Source organism: Hipposideros armiger, unplaced genomic scaffold, assembly GCF_001890085.2.
Source record: "Hipposideros armiger isolate ML-2016 unplaced genomic scaffold, ASM189008v1 scaffold_48, whole genome shotgun sequence".
Taxonomy (NCBI): domain Eukaryota; kingdom Metazoa; phylum Chordata; class Mammalia; order Chiroptera; family Hipposideridae; genus Hipposideros; species Hipposideros armiger.
Window position 1 is genome coordinate 4024829 of NW_017731398.1, and position 21147 is coordinate 4045975.

A 21147-nucleotide genomic window follows, 5' to 3' on the forward strand; every position below is an offset into this window, starting at 1 on the left:
AGTGTTTCTGGGCAAGTTAATGAGATGAGCATAGATCTGGGCCAGAATGGAAGCAGAGATGGGTCAGGAGGCTGCCGCCGTCACTGTGTGGCCTTGATGTGACAGTGTTCTCCCAGCTGCTCAGCAGCAGAAGCAGGTGCCTGCACTTGGCAACACAGCCTCTGGCAGGGGGTGACCGGGTGAAGAAGACGTCGTCTGTACAGATGATGGGACATCAGTCAGCCAAGAAAGGAAGGACATCCTGACACGTGCTGCAGTGTGGATAGACCTTGAGGACATGGTGTCCAGTGACATCAGCCAGTCACCAGAAGACATAGGCTGGACGATTTTTCCACTTATACGAGGTGCTCGGAGTAGTGAAAAACATGGAGGTGGAGGGAGCCTGGTGGCTGCCAGTGGGAGGGGGAGTGAGTGTTTAATGGGTATAGAGTTTCAGCTTTCCTGATGGAGTCCTGGAGATAGGTGATGGTGATGGTTCTAGAACATTGTGACTGTACTTAATACCGGTGAACTGTACACTTAAAAGTAGTTAAGATGGAGGCCAGCCAAGTGGCTCAGTTGGTTAAGAGCTTGCCCAAGAGTGTGAGCTCTGAGCAACAGGGCTGCCGGTTCGATTCCCACATGGGCCAGTGACACTGCACCTGAGCTGAGCTGCTGCTGAGCTGCCAACAGGTGGCAGAATGGCTTAGCTGGTGAGAGCATGTGCTCCTAATAACAAGGCTGCCGGTTTGAATGGTGGCTACGCCCACCCGCAACTAAAGACTGAACTCGGCACCTTGAGCTGAGTGAGGCGACTGGACTTGGAGCTGAGCTAGCTGCACCCTCCACACCTAAGATTGAAGGACAACAACTTGGCTGTTCCCCTCCCCCAATTCCTCAATAAAAACCTTTAAAAAAAAAAAAGTAGTTAAGATGGTAAATTTTATGTTATGTGTATTTCACCACAATCACAAATATTGGGGGAAAAGAAAGAATAATGCCCCTGCCTAAGATACCTATATGCAAACCCCCAGAACCTACAAAGGTGTCACCTCACATGACAAAAAGGATTTTGCATAAATGATTAAGGTGAGGACCTTGCGATGGGATGATTACCCTGGATGGTCCCGGTGGGCCCAGTGTCATCACAAGGTCCTCGTAAGTGCAAGCGGAAAGCAGGAAAGTCAGCTTGAGAGACAGACTGGAAGAGGGGGGAAGGGACCATGAGCCAACGGGAGCAGTCGTACCCTAGAAGCTGGAAAAGCCAGGAAACAAAAGCTCCCCCACGACCTCCAGGAGGAATGCAGTTCTGGTGACACCTTGATTTTAGCCCAGTGGGACCTGTTTTGGATTTCTGGCCCCAGAACTGTATTGTGGTGGGAATTTATTCCAGCAGCTGGAAACCTGGCGCCACACCCACCTGCCCCTACTAGACTGTGACCTCCTAGGACAGGTACCATCCCAGGTGGGCAGTGTTCCCGGAGCCCAGGCACTTGGCTTTTCACATAGAGAGCATCTGACCAGCCTTCCTGCCCCTGTGCTCACCACGAAGCCTGATGAATGGTGAGATGGGTGAACACAGCTCAGACTTCCCACATACCCCGGGACACAAGAGCACGAAGCCAGACGGCGTCTGAGAGACGGCCACGTCTTCTGAGCGGTCAAGTTCATCCAACACTGGGAGGGACAGTGACTCAGTGCACAACTCCCACCACTGCACACCGTGGAGTGGGGTTCTCTGGGTCCAGCAGCTAAAAAGGGACATCCATACAAGATGCCTCAGGGACTCCAGGTCTACCGGAGTGAAGAAAGCCCAAATCCACGGAGCCACGAGAGCAGTCTAGAAGATCACCAGCACGGAAGGAGAGCCAAGTGGATGTTACCAAACCGGAAACCTGGGGACCAGTGAGACGAGAGCAGGCAAGCCAGGAGCAAATGGGTGGCCGTGTCTGGGACTGTCAGTGCTGCCCTGGGGCCAACTAAGGCCATGGACCTGTGTGGTTTACAATCCCAAAGGTAAAACGGATGGATGGCACTTGATTCGTGTCCACACAAATCGCTACACTCTTTTGCCCAGCTGTGCTGCCCTTTAAGGCAGAGCAGGGTTTTCAGGGGCTGTGCCGGGAGTACTGCTGGCCAGGTCGTAGCTTTTCCTAACTGAATCTAGCCTGTAATTGGCAGAGATGAATAGACCACTAAGGTGCCTAGTCCTAGAGACCAAACAAAAACACGTTATAATCCGGTACAATTGAGAATATCTCGGAGTATAAAATACAAAATTTCAGATCTGATTTTTCTTATCTTCCCTGTGTTTTTTTTTTAAAAAAAAAAAACTGTACCCCATGCCTGATATGAATAAGGCCTTTTTTCTTTTTTATTATAAACATTCTGGCTGAAAGTGATTATAACTGACAGTTAAGACCAACAGAAGCCAGTGGCCTGTTCGTGGACAAGTTATCTGTATTTCAGACTAAATCAAAAGTAAACACTCTCTCGAGTTCCTTCAGGACTGCATTAGTCCCGTGGAAGCGAAAGCAGCAGACAGCCCCGCCCCTGCCCCGTGCTGTCCAGGGCTCATGTGAAAATAAAAAATAAGGGGTATTTTCCATGAAGCGGTATTATATGCATTTGAAAATGTTTCCATCTTCGTCTGGGTCCTTGAATGCTTATTTAATTGATTTCTCTGATTGAGCATTTTTGTTTGTTTCATCTGGAGAATGTTGCAGAAGGTCCTGGGATGTGCTGCTTTATAATCTGTGATCAGCATTTTCCTAAATAACGGGACGGGGGGACACTGTTCTGATGCCTTTTTTTTTTTTTCAATTTCTTCTTCCGAAGAAGGAATAGCAGTGAATTCACGTCATTTAAGAAATGCTTGGAAAGATGAAGTGTTTAAATGATAAAGCTGATTTCCTGAATATCTGCATTTGAGGGTGCTGATAATCAGTGTAAAAACAGCACAGGCAGAAAGGGGGAGGCCAGCCTCCTGAACCACAGGGCAACAAAACTGTTGTCACCAGCAGTGATGCCACTCATCCCCCAGGTTCTGAAAGCCTATTGGGAAGCAGCTTTAGGGAGAAAGGTCTTGTGACTTGTCACTGCTCCTAAAAGGCAGTCAGTGCTAAATAAACACAGACCCCTTTTTGGAACCTGTATAATAAACTCAGACACATTAATTTCTAGCCACGTCTCCAGGCAGGGTCTGACCCCTCACTCTTAATAGCTGTAGTGCAAGGAAGGGAGGGCCGGCATGCATCAGCTAACAGAGTGGATAAGGGTTCAGATGTGCCTAGAAGCAAATAAATACTATTTGCTAACTTTCTGTTTTTATTGAGTCCCAGGAGTCAAAGTGTCTCTCCATGATGATAACGAGATTACATTACAGTCTCTCAGTACTTTATTTTAAAGTGTTCAGTTCATCCCAAGATTTGCCTTAGGAGAAGACATAGGGACAGAAGACGAGGTCCTTTCCTGTTGGGCCCGGCCGGCTTGGTCCTTGGCCAGAGCACCGCCCGGAAGAGGCAAAAGCCCTGGACACCCCTGCTGCCCTCCCACCAGCGTGGTGGTGTGAGCCACACCGCCTCACCTCACAGCTCTAGGTCTGAGTTGCTTCATGCATGCCTGCGAGAGGGAGAACAGTTCCTTCTCTGCCAACTGTGACAGTAAGAGTGCGAATGCACTCAGCAGACCTGCCACAGAGACCAGGGCGGAGGACCTCACAAGTGAGTCGCTCCCTTGGGAAGATGGCAAGATGTACAGTGTCACCTGACGTTCTTAGCGATTCCAGAAATAGTGGCCATTCAGGAACTAAATGCTCAGACGGTTACGAATAAAACTACTTGGATACAACTAGCAAATTAAAATGAATAAAATAAGCCCTTTGGGAAAAGCAAATTTTGAATTAGAAAACTAGACAAGATCTAGACACTTGCCAGCCAGGACTTCCGAATCCTTATTTAATTTGTGATGTCTCTTGAGTGTTTCTGGGCAAGTTAATGAGATGAGCATAGATCTTTAATGCTTCACTCCCATTTCAGATAGCTGAAAGGAACAACAAAAAAATAGGGGGAACCTGCATTCGTATTACAAACAGGGAAGGGCCAGAAACAGAAACACTTTCACTCAGTGTTTGCAGATCATGCCGGCTTAAACGAAGACTCTGACCAGGGACTTGTGACTTCCTTCCTGAGAAAAAGCTGTCCCGAGGGTGACTGGCCCACTTGGACCAGCACTGAAGGACCAGACCATGGGTACAGTGGTTAAGCCATGTGGCTACAGCAGCCGCGGACCTCACATCTTCGCAGATTCAAACCCAGTGGACAAAAAGTGAGGGCTTCTTTCCAAGCATTTCAGCAGAAAGATCTCCTTCCGTCCCGTTAGCTTCGACTGCGACACGTGCCACCCATGGACGCCGCTGAACGGTCAAGGAAAATGAATTGTCCGGCTTCCCTCAGGCATCCTCCCTGAGCTGAGTGTGGGGGGGCCCGCCTGGAGCTCGTTGGCTCTGAGGACGGGAGAGGTGACTCCTCAGAGAGCGATCTGGTTGTGCTTTCTAGAAGAAATGGTGAACGAGTGCTTGGTGGCCACGTTTGCTAGTGCTGGGGTTCTCGGTCAGCAGGGCTGCACACAGCCTGAGTCCAGGAGTGAGGCGTGTGGGTGCAGCCCTGCCTTCGCTGCTGGTCTCAGACACCAGCTGCCTGCTAGGACCCTGCCCCATGCTTAGCAGGCCCCTGGGGAGTAGCGTGGAGCTCGGCCAGCACCTGCTCGTGTTGGGAGTCGGCCCCACAGCCTGTCCCGCCAGTGTCCCTGGTGATGGAGCTGTTCCTTCCTAAGCCGTTGAAGTATCTCCCCCATCCCCCACCCCCAGCAGAGCAGCACAACACTGGCTTCTCAAGGCCACATGCTCTCCTGGGAGCTGCCCCCACTAAGAAGACCCCCTTTGTCAGGAAGGAAGCTGTGCCACTTTCGATCTCTTCGTCCAGCAGCTCTCGTGGACCTGGTCCACTTTGCCCGGACCTGAACTCTATAAACGATAGGGCTACTGAGGTTGCAAAGGGCGGGATGGCCCTGGCTGCCACCGGGGCTCCCCGTGCAGTTGGTGAGGAGGGCGGCTGCATCCACGCCTGGAGGGCGTTACCTTACTGTATGGCTCCCATGTTTTGCTTTGAACGGTCTGGTTCCATTGGACCTATAAAAACTCCCGACATCCTTGAAAGCTGATTTAAAACATTGAATGTTTCTTTGGCAGGCCATACAGCATATTTGACAGTTATCGCCAGGATCCCACGGGCCTGACAGCGGCTCTTCAGGCCACAGACCTCGCTGGAGTCCTGCACATGCTGTACTGCGTCCTCTTCCACGGCAGCATCTCGGAGCCCGGCACTGCGAGTCCCAAGGAGAGCTACCCTCAGAGCACAGTCCAAGTGGCCATTCAGAGTTTGCGCTTCTTCAACAGCTTCGCCGCTCTCGACCTTCCTGCCTTTCAGGTACCAGGCGTCCCTAATGTTGCTGTTCACCAGCCCGGCGTGGATGCTCGTGCAGACACGGCGGCAGGCTGTGCCTCCAGGTTGGGCCTCAGGAATAAGCTGCAGTGAAGGGAGTGACTGGACAGTCACCTGTCGCTGGGAACTGTATCAGGTCCCTGCGTGCAGTATCAGGTTCCTCGTGTGTTCTCATGACTACCCTGCGGAGTGTGGCTGCGCCCATTTTACTGATGGGAAAGCTGGCAGGCAGTAATCTGCCCACGGGTACTCGTGGCTGAGCCAGGACCCCGGTCCCATGACTCTTGGGCCCCAAAGCCTGTACCACTCTGCTACTTAGGAGCCTTCTGTCCTGACGTCTTTAGAGAAAGGCGTTAGCATCCCATCAACTTCTACTTGTTATGGGAAGTAATGGCTTCTTGTATAAACAGAACCAAAATTAGATAAATTGTTTTGATTGATGTGACTTTGGATGAATGATTTCACTGATTTGTGTCCAGCCCAAAGTGCCTGTGTAGTTAAATGCGGAAACCCCTGTACATTTTTATGGTAAAGAAAGAAAAAAACACTGGAGTGTCTGCATACAAACAGGTTTTTTCAAAAACACTGAGCCTTCAGAACGGAACAAGCCCCAAGGAGTCGACTTTCTCTTTCAGTTTAACTGTCAAGTGATTTCGTTAGAAAAGGAACAGACTTGGCAGATGATGAGCCCATAATTCAGTGAGTTGCTTTGCTCAGAAGGAAAAAGTTTCTCGAGAAACAGGTGTATGAAGGTGGTGGCCTTTGGCCAGCCGAGATGGAAGCAGCACTCCTGGTTTATAGCTACTGACAGCTCTGCGGTGACTGTCCTGTCCTTCTCTTCACGCAGGACATCAGGTGGTTGATTGTCGTTGGATTCAGGGCCTTTTAACTGTTTGAGTTAGTTCGCCCATCACGACAACAGAAGTGTCTTCCTGAGGATTTAATGCTTTTCAGCTCCCAAGGCCATTGACCAGCCGTTGGTGGTGACTGGTGACCGCACGGTGTGTGAGGACCTGAGGTCATGGCCACACCTGAGACAGGAGACGCCGCTGGTTCTTGTCTGTGGGCTGCACACGATGCCTGTGTTTAATGGCGGCCTCAGCCACTCGTGCTCTGTCTGGAAACAGTGCTCAGAACACGGAGACCAGCAATCCACGCATAGCTGGGTCCACCTAGAACAACTTCCTGCTGTCAGCAGGGATTATGGGACGCAGGTATCTACAACCTGTCTCTGAGCCTCCGGTTCCTTCCTAGGACAAGGACCCAGTTAAACTGCTGTGACGGGCTGCTCATACGCAGGCCTGTGCCGAGTCGGCTGTTCTCTGCGTGTCAGGGAGCCCAGGCCCCTGCTGTCCCCCCACCGCTCACTCACTGGAGCACCCCGGAGCTCCAGCCAGCTCTGCTCTCCAGGTGGCTTTTAGGCACAATGGCCAATGATGTTAGAAAAATCAGAAGCTCATTTCCGGAGCCCTCCAGGCCAGACTAAGATAAAAATCAAGATTTCTCTTCTCCAGCTCCTTGCCGTATGCAGCCCGAGATGTGTTCCCGACTTGAGCCACTTTTGCCGAAAGCAGCAGGAGAAACACCAGGGTGACTGAGGAGCGCCCTGCCCCCCGAGTGGGATGGCCTTTCCAGGCTGGTCCCCGACAGCTCTCCTGTGCCCCTCCTTCATGCAGCTCCATGTTTCTCTTCACTCTTTTCTTTCTTTTGTCTCTATTCTGGCTCCTTTCGTTTTAGTCAGTTTTTCCGTCATATCCTCATTCTCCCCGCAGGTGGTGTTCCCAGGTCCCTTTTCCCCGTAACCAGCGCACGGCCGGGAGGGCCTGCAGGGACTCCCTCCAGCCTGCCGTCCTTTGGGTCCTGAGGCCCAGCGCCTTTTCCTCGTGCTCCTCCTCAGCCGTGGTGGGGACCCAGCTGCCCACAGTTTGTGGTGTCAGGCCTTTTAACATGTGGCTTCCCTTCCCTGTGTGACGTGGCTTCTCAAGACGTTGTGGTGTCTGGGTTCTGAGTGCAAGTGTCCTGGAAGAAGCTTCCAGAACGCCAGTGTTCCAAGAGATCCACACAGACGCCACGCAGCTTGTGAGGCCCTAGCATCAGCGAACATGTCCTGACACGTCAGCTGTACTCTGTTGGTTGCATCAGATCCAAGGGGAGAAGACGTAGGCCCACCTGTCAGTGGGGGACTGGCAGAGGTTTAGACTCACTTCTTTTGAACTACTGCACTCTGTTTAACAAGGGAAAGCAAAACATCTGTCCACACAGAACATCACTCATGTCGGTGGACATCTGACCAAGCAGGTAACGCTCAATAACGCTCAAATACACAGCATTTGCATTGTGAAGCACTGGGTGACTTTGGGAGGAAGACGGCCAGAGACACTCAGGTTCTAGTTCATCAAAACTGCCCACTTGTCAAAAGTGAGATTCTTTTAGGAGCAGTGCTTATAAAAGACAGGAAAAGAGTCTTTCGGTACAGTATGGGTCTGACCTCAGAAAAATCTGGCAGACAATTAATAAATTGTCTGGGAGCCTCCAAGGAATGGAAGAGGAACCCTGAAATGAGATCTGTGGCCCGACTCGCTGAAGCACAGGTCTCAGTGCCTCTCTGATGCATGCAGAGCGGTCACAGAGGCGTCCTCGCCGCACCTCTGCATCTGGACTGGGACGGACCTGACCTTGGCCATCGTACTGCCAAGTCGGACGACCTCAGACTATTCCTTTGAACCCTGCAGACTCAGATTCTTGTCTGTAAAAAGAGATGAAAGACGCCTAACTCACAGCCTGGGGATTAAATGACATCACATACAGGCACGCTGCTAGCTAACACGTAGTAGGCCCTCGAGAAAAGTGGACTGCCTCCGCTTCTGAAGATGAGGGGTCTCCCCGAGCTGTCTGGCAGGGTGGAGTACAGCGCCCCGCCCCCGCTCCTCCCCGACTGAGAGACAGTAGATAGGCCTGTGTGTTTGTGTGGGGGCTCTGGGCTGGTCGGGTGGTGGTAACCAAGGCTCCCCGATTAGAACAACCGCTTAGCTGGCCCATTCCGTTGTGTACTAACAGGGCTGTCAGAGCATTGTCCCTTCAGCAGCCTGATTTAACTGTGAATTCATACTGGCCCAGGTGGCCCCGAGATCCCGGACATTGTATATTGCAAACTCTGACAGCTTTTACAGTGGAAGGTGTCTCGAGAAACAAATCACTGCAGTGACTTGGCAATTAATTCTGGCTAAAAGGGAATATAGTTTCCTTGAAAAATTGGTTTAATTTTTATATTCAAACTTACGTGCCCCTCGACCTGCTCTTATCAGTGAAGGTTAAACAGAGGGCACTGGGTCACAGCATGCTGGACGCAGCTAATTAAATAAGGGCTGAGCTGAGAAGGTGTCACTTGATTTAAAGGAGCAGAGCCCTGCTGAAGCTGCTTTGGGGCCGGGAACACATTTTGTCTCAGGCAGTGGACCTGAGCCAGGGACCTGAACTGAGCAGTGATTCTGCTTTAACGGCACCCACCAAGGCGGCCGTTTCACCCACTTTTGGGCGGCATGAATCCACTGCAGCTTACGTGCTGCCACACGTGTGACCGGCTCCGGCCAAGACCCAAGATGCAGGGATGAGTTTGAAAGGGGCCTTTCCCACAGGCCGGCAGCGGGGCTTCCCGCCAGGGTGGGCTCGCTTCTCCCCTTTGCCCTCCTGTCGTTCTGTCTGTCTGACATGTTTATTAAATAGAAGCCTCGGGCTGCACAGACAGACCGGGCTTCTCCTCCCACGTCGCCCACGACCGACAGCCCTGTGCCCGTCTGCAGAAGGAACCCCAGAAGCTTCATAGGCGGGGGGGGGCTTCATGGTTTGTTTGGGGGGTCGGGGGGGTTGTTGGGTATTTCATACATTCTTTTGGGAGCCTTGGGTTTATAGAGCTGTTTATCTGAATAACAACTAGTTGTTACTTCTTTCCTATTTGAACTTAGTAAATAATTGGAATTGTATTTTTATCCCTGTGCACAAGAAAATATTTTCCACTACAAGAAAAAGGAAAAGTATTGGAAGTTAGCTAAACGGTAGATTTACAGGTGAATTTTAGTACTTTAGTATTTTTCCAGTGAGGCTATTTGGACAATGAGGAAAAAATAACTTCCTAAAAATGGAAGAAATGCCCATGCAGTCGGTGCGTTCTTTGTAGTACAAGCATTTGGTCCGCTGTGCTCCCTTTTCGGTCCCCTTCCAGGCTAAACGGTGCATTTGTTACGTCATTTGTTAGTGCAAGAACCGCCGAGCTCAGCTGCTGAGGGTGGAGCTTTGCGGGCACCATGGCAGAAAGTGCACAGGCCCGGCCTTGCTCTGTGCTTGGCAGCCTTGGCCGGGGTTCTGACCATCCTTATCTTTGCCAGTCTGTTGTAGGAGCAGAGGGCTTGTCCCTGGCATTCCGGCACATTGCCAGCTCCCTGCTGGGCCACTGCAGCCACGTCTCCTGTGAAAGCCTCCTTCACGAGGTCATCATCTGTGTGGGCTACTTCACTGTCTGCCATCCAGATAACCAGGTAAGCCGTCCCGGAGGGCTCCTGAGAGGGTGAGGCACTGGAGTCACAGAAGGCAGGCAAGGCTGCTGCAACCCTTTGACAGTCTCCAGGGTAAGCCTGTGACTCCTCCTCTCCAGAGGTGTGCTCCAGAGGATTGGCACTAGGGCCTTCTCTTAGAGCTATAAAATGGAAGTATTTTTCATAAAATAGTCTTCTTAGGCTCGCAGAAGCACCTGCTCCCTTCCCACATGCATCCTGATGATCCGTCCTTGTGCTTTTTTGTTTTCATGACGTAGATGACATCTTTCGACTTGGGTCACTTTGCAGATAGTACTAGGATCGGGTGCTGCCCCTGGCCTCTGCCTGGGTGTGCAGAGCTGCCAGGTGGTGCTGGAGGGGGGCCTGACAAGGCCTTGACTCACCCAGAGTGGTGTTGCTTTTGACTATTTTGATTATTTGGGTTCTGAGCAAGATTTCATTTGTAAATAGGCTTCTGCTGCTTGAATTAGTTGGGATATCTGTGTTAACAGATTTTGTGGAAAAAATAATAAAGCACCTTGTTTGACTTTATTTTTAAAACCAGAGTTAGGGAGTAATGAGTGTATCAAATATTATTCCAGACAACCTCATTTAGCTGAGGCCTTTGAACAACTGTTAACCTGCACTCGAAGCTTACAGTGTGAATTTTAGGCAGCTCTCACAGGCGTGCTTACTCGGTCCATGAGCCGGCAGCACGGCAGACCAGGCAAGGAGGTCATGTGTGGTGCCAGAGCCGAGGACAAGGTGAGAAGCTGCCCACCTGACGATGAGAAAGAGGGCAGAAAAAATGGGGGGCCCAGGAGCTCAGAAATTGCAGCTGTCTGGGTGCAAAGGGAAACCAAGCCCAGCATTGTATTTTCCAGGTGAGGGCTGATGGAGGCAAATGCACATGCAGTCCATTCTAGAAAGACTCCTATGGCTGAAATATAGGCAGTGTGGACCCCTCCCAGGCCACGTGTCACACACGGAATAGTTCCCTTTTGTTAGGCCCTGTGGCTGGGAGGACAGGCCTTTTTCACCTCCTGTTGCGTTTCACCCGTATCCAGCACCCCAGGTACTGGCGCTTGGTGCTTCCGACGGGCCATGCTCAGCAGGTTCACGAGTCTCTCCAAGCTGCTTGGGGAAGGACAACGGAGGGAAATCTGTGTGCCTTTCTTTTCTTCATGTGTATCCATTCAACCTGCTAATATTTTACTTCCCTTTAAAAGTCTGTTTTTATTTTTCTGATTACGAAAGTGTACCTTCATCATAAAAAAAGACAAGCAAATATAAATAAATGGGGTCACAGTTATTGTTGATCTCACTGTCTGAGATGGCCACTGTGACCATTCCGGCAAGTCCCCTTGCAATCTCTTTTCTAGGAATATTTTTTCATTTATTGAGATATGATTGACAAATAGCACTGTAGGAGTTTAAGTATACAGTATGATGATGTGCTATATGTATATATTGTGAAATGATTACCACAATAAGTTTCATTTTACATCTGTCACCTCACAGTTAAAATTTTTTTCCTGTAATTTCTTGTAATTTTTTCTTATAATGAGAACTTCTAAGAGCTATGTTGTGTACAAAATAATGTTGTTCAGTTTAGTCACGTGCGGTATATGGCATCCCCAGAATTTAATTATCTTAGGAGGTTGTGCCCATGTTGCCCACCCCTGCCTCTCTATGAATATTTTTATGTAGCTGAGACCATACTGTACGTACACTCACGTCCTGCTTCATAAACTTAACCTTATATCAGAATCATTCTTTGTGAATACCATGTTTAAGTCTGCATGGCCTTACCTTATGTACACAGCCCACGGTGTACCCAACAGCTTCCTGTTTTATGCTTAAGTTGTTGACCATATTATCATGCCACTGTCTGCTGCACTTGTGAAGAGGTGAGTGATTTGCTTGTGTGATAATACGTTGCTGCGTACAGTTCTACAGCAAGCAGTCCTGTGGACCTTGAACACACACAGCCAATTACTTGACCACCAAAGTGGGCTTCTTGAGGAATAGCAGAGAATTGCAATTTGGGATAAGCTTGCTATAGCAAAAGAAACTCTAGTAGGCAAGTCCTGCAAACAAAGAAGAGGAACCTTACTTTATAGGGGAAAGGGAGGAGGTTAGGAGAGGGTGCTTTCACCCCCAGTCCATTGGAGACCAGCGGGAGTTCCGGGTGAGGGTGGCTTCTCATTGGCTTGGCTTGTTACTGGGTGAGGAGGAAATCTTCCTTCCTCCTGCTGGTGCAGCAAAGCGGAGACACTTCTTGCCAGAAACTCAAGGTCTATAATTGACGTTGAGTGGTAGCAGGAGATTTCTGTGCAGAAAGGAGTGGGCTTTGTGTTGGCCCCAGATAGGCTGTTACCTGGAACGACCGAGCCCCATGATACCAAGGGTGACTTCAGAAGAGAAAGCTGGACGATAGAGGTGATGGCCTGTGCTTGATGAGGTCGTTGTCTCTTTCCTATAGGGTTTGCAGTTTCTAACCAAAATGTTGTTTTGGAAATGAAAAGCTTCCTTGTGTTACATGGCACTTTTGGACTCTCTAATTTCTTCCCGTTGAATTATTATAATGAGCATAATGAGTCTGTGCTGCCAGCCCTTCCCTTTCTGTGCGTTTGACCTTTGGTCCTGAATTTGCTCTGATAATTAAAGTCAGCTCGCGTGACAGATGCCCGCATGTTCCCCCCCCCAACCCCCCGCGTATTCATCTCCGGTAGTGACTGACTCCTGACTCCCCATTTGGAAATACCCCATCGAGTCCAGCTCTCGGAGCCCAGCCCAGTTCTCTGTGCTGGTTGAAAGGCGGGGTCCCTTTGGCTGACCCTCCACCATTCAGCTTCTCTGTGGGGAGCCCGTGCGATCCTGTGACCACCTGCCCTGCGCTGTACCTGTACCGAAGGCTCCTGAAGGCTTCTGGGGGGTCGACGGGCAGGTCGGCAGACAGCGAGGCTCTGGGAACGAGGCTGCCAGGCCTCTGCGACTCGCGTGGTGCTGGCCTTTTGTAATTTGATGACTTGGTAAGAAGACTCAAACACTCACTGACTGAACACCCCTAAACCCTCTATTGTGCTCACCTCGGACGTTGCCTGCAGACAAAGCCGGGGCTGCGTGCCAGTTGTGCGCCTTCTGGGGTGGCGGCTGTCGAGCTGCGTGTAAGAGTGGCAGCTCGCCAGACCCTGCTGCCAACCTCTGGAACTTTCAGAGGTGGGCTGATTCCTGCTCGGACATCCTTGCTTGACTCTTTGTTTTCCTCAAAGGCAGATGGCCCTGGGCCGCACCTGTAGGTAACCCCTAGCCCTACCCACTGCGAGTGGCTCAGGATGGGGACTCCCAGGCTCGTGCCCTCGTTGCCACCCTAGCATTCAGCTGCCTGGGTTGTCTCTCTGTGTGACAGATACAATTCCTTTCATAAAACAAAAATATATTGTGTGTGAGGAAGAGCCTAAGAATTTCAACAGTACAATTATTTTGGAGTTACTCTCAATATTACAGTGCCAAGAAAAATGTGGGTTTTTCCTCCAAAAAGTAGAACAAGAAATTTCCTAATTAAAAAAGACATCTGCTTAAACATTTAAGACTTTTAATGAGTAACCTGGCCTGTGCTAGAATGGAGAAATTTGCCAGTTAGCCATTTTGGTTGATTGTATTGAAAGTCGCCAATTTCACAGAATCCAAATAAAAGCACCTTTTACTTCCCTCATCCCTTCGGTGAATTTAGCACCACACCAGGCCACTCTTTCACTCCACAAACCACCTGCTGGTTAGCAGGAGCTCCTGGGTGGGCCCTGTGGCTGCATCGCCGGGTACCCGCTGGAGGGGCCAGCAGCCCCCGCAGGCGCCTGTGCCACTCGGCACTAACAGCGGCCAACGTGCCGTGGTGCCTGAGAAAGGAGAGCTGCTCCTGGTTCCTGACGTACGTCAGCCCCAGGCCCTCTGCTGTGGTGGGGGCAGCAGTAGTTAAACGGGGCCCTGACTGGGTCCATGCCCTGAGTCAGTCTGCAGGGGAGGTTTTGAGCTTGTCCTCCAATGGCACTAAGAGTCAGATGCCACAGAGGACAAGAGCAGAGGCTCTGAGGTGGGCGGGCTTGGACATCCCTCGGCCCTGTCCTAGCACGGTGACCTGTGTCCCCTTCCAGAATGCTGGGTGTCCGTTCCGTCATCTGCGGAGTGCAGGTCGTGATCGCACTGGTTCCCAGGTGGCTGTGCGGCTTAAGAGGGACAGTGTGGAGCCCGACTCAGTGATGCTCCCGGACGGCAGCGGCTGCTGCTTCCCTGGTCCTGTGGCCGTCATCTCCAGGCAGGAATCAGGCCCGGTTCAGCCTGCTGATCTGAAGTAAACGGGCACGTGCAGGTACCCTGACCTCCCGTTAGCAGTCTTCTCAGTGTCTCAGTTTGGGGGAGTCAGACTTAGAAATGTCCTGAAATCTAACAGGAGAACGTGGGCGTTGAGAGCTAGTCACAGCTCCATCTCCGCTGGAGTGGAAATCCTTGGGACCCCACTGCGCTTCATCGCGGCTGTGCACCCAAGAGCACGAGTGGGGTCGTACTGAGGGCTTGTTTAGCGCAAAGTGACATGGAGTTAGTCACACCCTTCTGAGCCCCATCCCGAGACCCGGCAGAGGAGCAGAAGACGCACGAGGGGAGCCCTGCCCCTCTTCCCAGGGCGCCAAACCCCGGCCCTCGGAACGAGGCTCGAGGTGACCCTGCGTCAGGCCAGCGGTGCGCAAAGCCCAGCCGGCCTCTGCCTGTGTGCACATCGTCTGCTAGGGCGTCAGACATCCCCAAGGCAGTGACACCAGAAGGGCTGTTTCGTCAAAGGTTAACTCCTGGCCAGGGTAAGTCCAGTTTTTTCTGGGCCTGCCCTCCTCTTCAGCCATGGAGGGGCCTCTTTAATAAGTCAGTGACATAGACTGTAACAATTATAAAGTCTGTAATCACAGAGAAAGCACCTCTCCTGAGACAGGAAGTTGTGTGTGAGGCCCTCATGGGCCACAAAAAGCCCATCACCGTGGAACAGTCAGTAGTTGGGTGCTGGGTGCTGTCATGCCCCCAGCCGTGTGGCCCTGGGCACGTGCCCCCGGTAAGGAGACCTTGACTTCCTGCCTGTAAAGAGCTAGGCCAGGTGCTCTGGGCCCTTCCAGCTCTGACAGAGGATGGGCACACGCACCTAAGAGGACATGGGAAGCCCTGGCCAGACCAGCACACAGAGATAAATTTCATCATTCTTGTTTCTGAGCGTCTCCCCTCTAGCCACACTCATCTCTTGGCTGTTCCATAAACACACCGTGCACACCTCCCACCTCAGCCCTTTGTCCTCGCTGCCTTCTACCTGGAATGCTTTTCGCTCAGGAATCGGCATGGTTGGGAGCACCAAGGTTTTCCTTAGACGGCGTGCTGTCAGAGTGGCCTTCCCTGACCACGGGGTCTGCAGTCGTGTGCAGCCACGGCCACTCTGTCTTCTCTGCCTTGCTATCTCCTCCATATGCCTATTCCCCTCCCCCGACCTGTATTTATTTAGTCTGTGTCCCCATGCCGCCCGTCACTCTAGGGTGTCGGTGCCTGGAGAGCAGCAGAGGCTGGCTTTGTCGCAGGGCCTGCCGCAGTGCCCCTCGCGAGTATTTGGGGATGGCATGTTGAGGTGACACTTCACTCCGTAAGCCAAATCTTAGGCGCCAGATTTTGAAAGATAACAGCACTGCTGTTTTACAGACAAACCCCCTGAACTGGCTTTTAGCTGAAAATGTAAGTCGTTTCTTTGGCATGGTGTCATCTATCTTTGCATCTATTCTTAGTTTTGTCTTTGCTGGAGCCAGTCGTTCCGAAGACCAAAGGCACCTACTATCTGATGGGTGGCCAATCCTGTATTTGAGAAAACAGCCGTGTGTGAGGAAAGGTTTCGTGTCCTAGCCTCCCCTCTCACTGGGGTGGTAACCCCAGGCAGCTCATCCCCTGTGTCACTTCCCAGCTGTGACAGATAGACAGGAGGCCCCGCCTCACAGGGCTGTTGTGAAGACAAACGCTGGCCTTACTGGGGTCCCAACCTTATTTGACCCTTGGCTGTGAGAGAGAGTACCTTTGGGGGTCTTTGCTCATCAGGTTGCTGGCATTGTCACAGCAAATCTCCCCTGACTTAGTATGATTTAGTTTTAAAAAAGGAGCTTTTTGACACATCCCCACTCTAAGAGCACAGTGTGGGAGAAACTACACTTGAAGACCCCAGAATCACCATACTCATTTTAATAGCAAATTTCCTGAGGGCATCTTAAACTGTTTTTCTTAAATCTCTTCACATGGTTCCTCTGGGGACACACACCATTAGTCTGTCACCAGTTGCCGAACACATTGGAGAGCCTGTCACAGTGACAGTCACTGGCTGGGCTTTGCCGGGGTCCCTTGGCACCGTGTCTGTCTCTGAAGCCAGGTGGGCTGAGCTCCGGTCCCACCTATAGCACCAACTGGCTCTGTGATACCGGGCAAAAGGTCGTGGTGCCCGTTTCTCTTCTGTAAGAAGGGATGACCCTGGTGGCCCCTCGTGGGGTGGCCATGCACATCACATGTAGGGAGGACCATGCTATGTGGACCACAACAGGTGCTGTCACTGCCATGTTACTGAAACTGACGTTGTCTACCTGCCTTCACTGGGAAGAGGCCTGGGGTGTCCCCTCAGGCAGCGCTGACTCTTGCTGTCACCAGGGCATGCCTCGTTGAGCAGGCGGTGAACACACGCGTGTGCGGGACGCAGTGAGTCGGGGGGAGTCTGCTCTCCCCACCTTGGGCTGCACAAGGAGGAGGGAGGTAGACCCCACACCCACACAACCCTCTCCTGTACGGGCAAGCGCTTAGCTGCCAACACGCCAGAGACAACTTGGGCGCTCCGAGACTGTGCAGGAAAAGAAACTGGGAAATGGCTCACATGAATCACTGTGAGCAGCTAATGGGCCTTAATTGGAACCTTATCCTACTGGACTGAGCAGAGAGATGAAAGCTGGAGAGATCTGAGAGACCATTTATTTCACTTGAGAAAGCAGTAAACTGAACTACCAAAAGATTTGACCACTATTATATTTTTATGATTAAATCAAATCGTCATAGACAAGTGCTGGTGAACCCGTAAATGCTGTGTGGGAGGCACACGTGCTCTCTGCCTGCTGCTGGGACGAGACCAGAAAACGCTTCGGCCCGGGCTCTGCATTTTTAACCCTGCTGCGCTCACAGCAGCCCCGGGCCCCAGGCGAGGGAAGCTCACACAGTTCTCCTTGCAGGGGAGGCCAAATCCCACTGGGAATGTCTGTGTCTTAAGGAGTTATTAGATGCTGTGCTTGTACCTTCCACCCCACCCCACACCCACATCTCCGCGAGTGTGTAGAGGACATGATGGCTCCAGTACTGTGTGTGTGTGTGTGTGTGTGTGTGTGTGTGTGTGTGTGTGTGTGAGAGAGAGAGAGAGAGAGAGAGAGAGAGAGATGTTAAGTTCTCTTTTCTTGAAGAGTCATGATTAGAAAAACAGAAGAGCTACTAGTCAGTCGAGAATTGGGGGGCAGCGTATTTTGCAATGACTTTTTCCACTCTGTGCCAGTTTAGGCAACGTAAGGTGCTTATGTGTATGAATGCTCATAGCCCAGGATTATATATTTCTGCACATTCCCAGACCTTCAGAGAATATCTAGCCCAGCTCCCCTCTGCCACAGAGAAGGACTTGCTCACGGTCACTGGAAGTGGCCCCTCTGACATTATCTAGGGCTCCCTCCTCCCCTTACCTGACCCTGTGGTAGATGGGACACAGGTGATGCAAATCAACAGAAAACCCAAAATCAAGCCCTCCCTCAAGTTCATGGTGATATGGGGTGTCTAACACTTCCAAGGTCTGTGCTCTCTAGACAGGGCTCTTCCTCAAACAGAAATTACAGCGGAAACGGTAATTTAAGGTCTAGTCCTGACAAATTACAGAACCCACGGTTTGGGGGGTTGGGCAAGTGTTGAGCTAACCTAGCCCCACTTGGCAGTGCTGCACAGTGTGTTTGAAGGGCATTTGGGACTTGCTGCATTTAAAGGGGACTGTTCTCCGCCCTGAACAGAGGCTGCAGGCCACTCGCTCTGGGGCAGGTGCCCGTATCAGGCGCTTTGTGTCCATGTGTAAGTTCATCGCTTGGTCCTCCTGGCCCTGACCGCATGCTGGGGCGGGCAGCAGAGAGCACAGCCCACAGCCTGGGAGCAGGGCTGTTACTGCCGAGACTCATTTCCTCCCCCTGCGGCCCTGTGACGTGTGCCCGCAGTGGTCGGACAGCCGGGATACAGCGGGGAGCAACAGGCAGAAACCCTGCCTCACGTTGTGATTCTCACAAGCAGTAAAGGAACCTGGCTGTGTGCTCCAGGTCCCCTCGGAAGTGTTCTTGGCGGAGATGGCCTGAGGCTGGCGTGTGAGAGCAGAGCAGACACTTAGCAGGCCGCGAGGCACGGAAGCCATTGCAGGCACAGCAGTGACAATGAGGACAAGCGCTGACACGTTAAGAACCTGGCCGCTGCGCTCAGGAGGTGGAGCTGAGAGACAAGGGCAGCCAGGCCCTGGTCACAAGGCTGAGAACTTGGGGCCTGGCATCCCGCAGTGACGAGGATCCTCAGAGCATTACCAGAGGGACGAGGCTGTGCTCAGACCATCTCAGTTCTCTGTGCTCTGAGGAACGGGGTGCTCAGGGCCGTGAGCATGGCCCGCTTCTGAAGCGTGTCTTCCCTGTGGGAGCAGAGCGGTGTTTGCCAGGGAGCCCACAGCGGCCTCTCCGGCACCCCCGTGCTGCTGGCGCCCAGCACACAGCCGCGTCCCACAGGAAGCAGGGGCCTTCTACCTGGCCTCGCTGGGGGACATCTAGGACAGCCACGCCCCTCGCTGCATGGGGAAAGCTAGCCCTGTTTCTCTAGAGCCACCTGGGCTCCAGAGCCTGAGAGGCCACGTCCCCACGTGTGGCTCGGCCTCTCCCCATGACCCTGGCTGCCTCCCTGCCTTCCTCCGCGACACTCTGCTGAGAACCCGGCCACCCGGAGGAGGGCACTGCTTAGACGGCCAACCTGCACAGCCCGCCGCCGTCTCTGCTGTTAGTGTCGCTTCCACATCTGTGTGGCTGACGCTCCTTGGGGAGGACTCTGCTTCTGTGCTCTCGTGGATTTGACTGTGTGTGCAGAAGGACTTCAGATCCTTCCCCTGAGAGATTTAAATAGAGCCCTTTCTGCTCTCTCCCTACTGCACCCCAGGCATCAGGTTAGAGAAGCCAGGCATGTGTTGTCCTGTGAGTCATAGAGGTCACCAGGCCTGGGCTTCAGGTGTGACGAGACTTGTCAAGAGCACCGTGCATGGCCTGGCCGGGCCCCCCGGCCGCTGGCAGCCTCTTCATGGAGCGTTGCAACAGGACCTGTTCTGCCGAAGGAATGCGAGGCCTGGTCTGTCGCTGCCGTGCTAGAAAAATACGCTTTGTTCTGGGACTACAGGCTCTCGGCTGTCTGTCTCAGGGAATTTAGATGTCTAGACACCCGTCGCTGCCTCTCTGCGAAGACTTGTTGTCTCTGACAAGAAAAGGGAGAAAACAAAACTAGAATTCCTGACGCAGAGATTGGCCTTGCTGAGCTTTACCTGTCTATGTACCTTCCGTCTGCCCTGGTCCGCCACTCACCCAGCCACACTGTGTGGCCTTAGCGTGGACACACGGCTGGGCCTGCTCTGTGCCGCTGTGCCCGGCAGGCTGCTGCAGTTGCTGGGGTGCTGCGCTTGCAAGTCCAAAGGCGGTGTCACCTGAGGTCCTCAAAGGCCCAGGTCTCTGAGATGGTAGCTCTAGGCCCCTGCAGTGCTCATTCTTGCATCCTTCTTCCATCCTCAGTTACTGAGCCCCTGTGATTTCTCAGGGGAACAGCAGTGAATAAAACAGACACAGCGCCTGTGCCCATGGAGCTAACAGCCTTGAGAATGTGGAAAACGGGGGGTTCACAGCCAGCTGCCTGTCTTTGCCTAAGCAGCTGTTGAGCTGGCAGACCAGGTACTGGCTCTGTCTTCTGGTGCTCGGCAAACGTGCAGCTGGGGCCACTGTGACAAGTATTCAGAAACTTGCCAGAGGGCATTCTGCGAGAAATGAATGAATGCATGAATGCATGCATGCAGCGCTTCCTAAAAGCACTGATAGGGCTCCTCCCAAACAGGGAAGACTCGGGGTCACTCGGCCATCTTAGTAAAACAAGCCGACCCACAGAGTGTCCGCAGGGAGAACCGCTTGGCTGTGTTCAGTTCTGCTGCCTTGAATGTGGGTGAGTCCCAGAGGGCGGAGGTTTCACTGCAGGGCACATGGCTGTGTTGGGGGGCAGGCGGGTGGGCAATTGCTACAGAACCTTTTTCTAGGTCATTCCTGTGCTTTAGCGTCACAGCTTTACAGTGGTCTGGGAATGGGCTGTTCCCACGTAAGCGAATGTGGCAGACGACCAAACCTACCTGTAAAACATGAGGTTTATTTCACATTCACTCTTTGCGATCACTTTTTAAATGTTACAGCTCCCTGCCTTCCTAAACTTAAATGGCACTTACATGTTCCTACTTTGGGCGCCTTGAGAAATGAGTCCCAACATACGAGTTGTGCTAGTCACAGGAGGTGTCGTGTGTGGGGGAGCGGTTTCCAAGGGGAGCGGAGGACTAAGTGGGGGCAGTGGGAGCTGTTAATGAGATGTTTTCTCCAATACGCTGATGCTCTACAGAGCACCTGAAAAGTGTAAGGGTATTTCCTCTTCCACCCAAGGATGCCAGGCAACTTCTCAAATTCTTATTTCTGCTTGAAGCCATTTTAAGCCCCGGCCTTCTTGGTACTGGCGGGTGCTGTCAGTGGACCGAGCCCCAGCATCTCCTCCAGGCCAAGAAGGCCCCTGTAGCACCCTCGCTTCTCTCATGGGAACTGGTCGGCTGACTTGGAGTGTGCAAAGCTCCCGTGTGGGCAGCTGACAGGGACTTTGGGGGAAGACTGGGCCCTCGTTGAGGCAGGCTGTCCCGCTGGTCAGACCCGTCCCAGGTCCTCGCGCCACACGTGGCCCGTGTGCGTGTCAGTAAACCCTCGCCCGGTGCATGCTCTGCCTGCCCACAGGCCTCCTTGCTCACG

General features: G+C 52.3%; 1 protein-coding gene across 1 annotated transcript in view; it reads left to right on the forward strand.

Annotated features, from left to right (window-relative positions):
* Positions 1-21147, forward strand: part of SCAPER (S-phase cyclin A associated protein in the ER) — a 233864-nt gene that overhangs the window by 201666 nt on the left and 11051 nt on the right. The window contains exons 28-29 of the mRNA XM_019640002.1: positions 5228-5465; positions 9863-10012. Of these exons, the coding sequence (XP_019495547.1) occupies positions 5228-5465; positions 9863-10012 (388 nt within the window). The remainder of the gene's footprint in view (positions 1-5227; positions 5466-9862; positions 10013-21147) is intronic.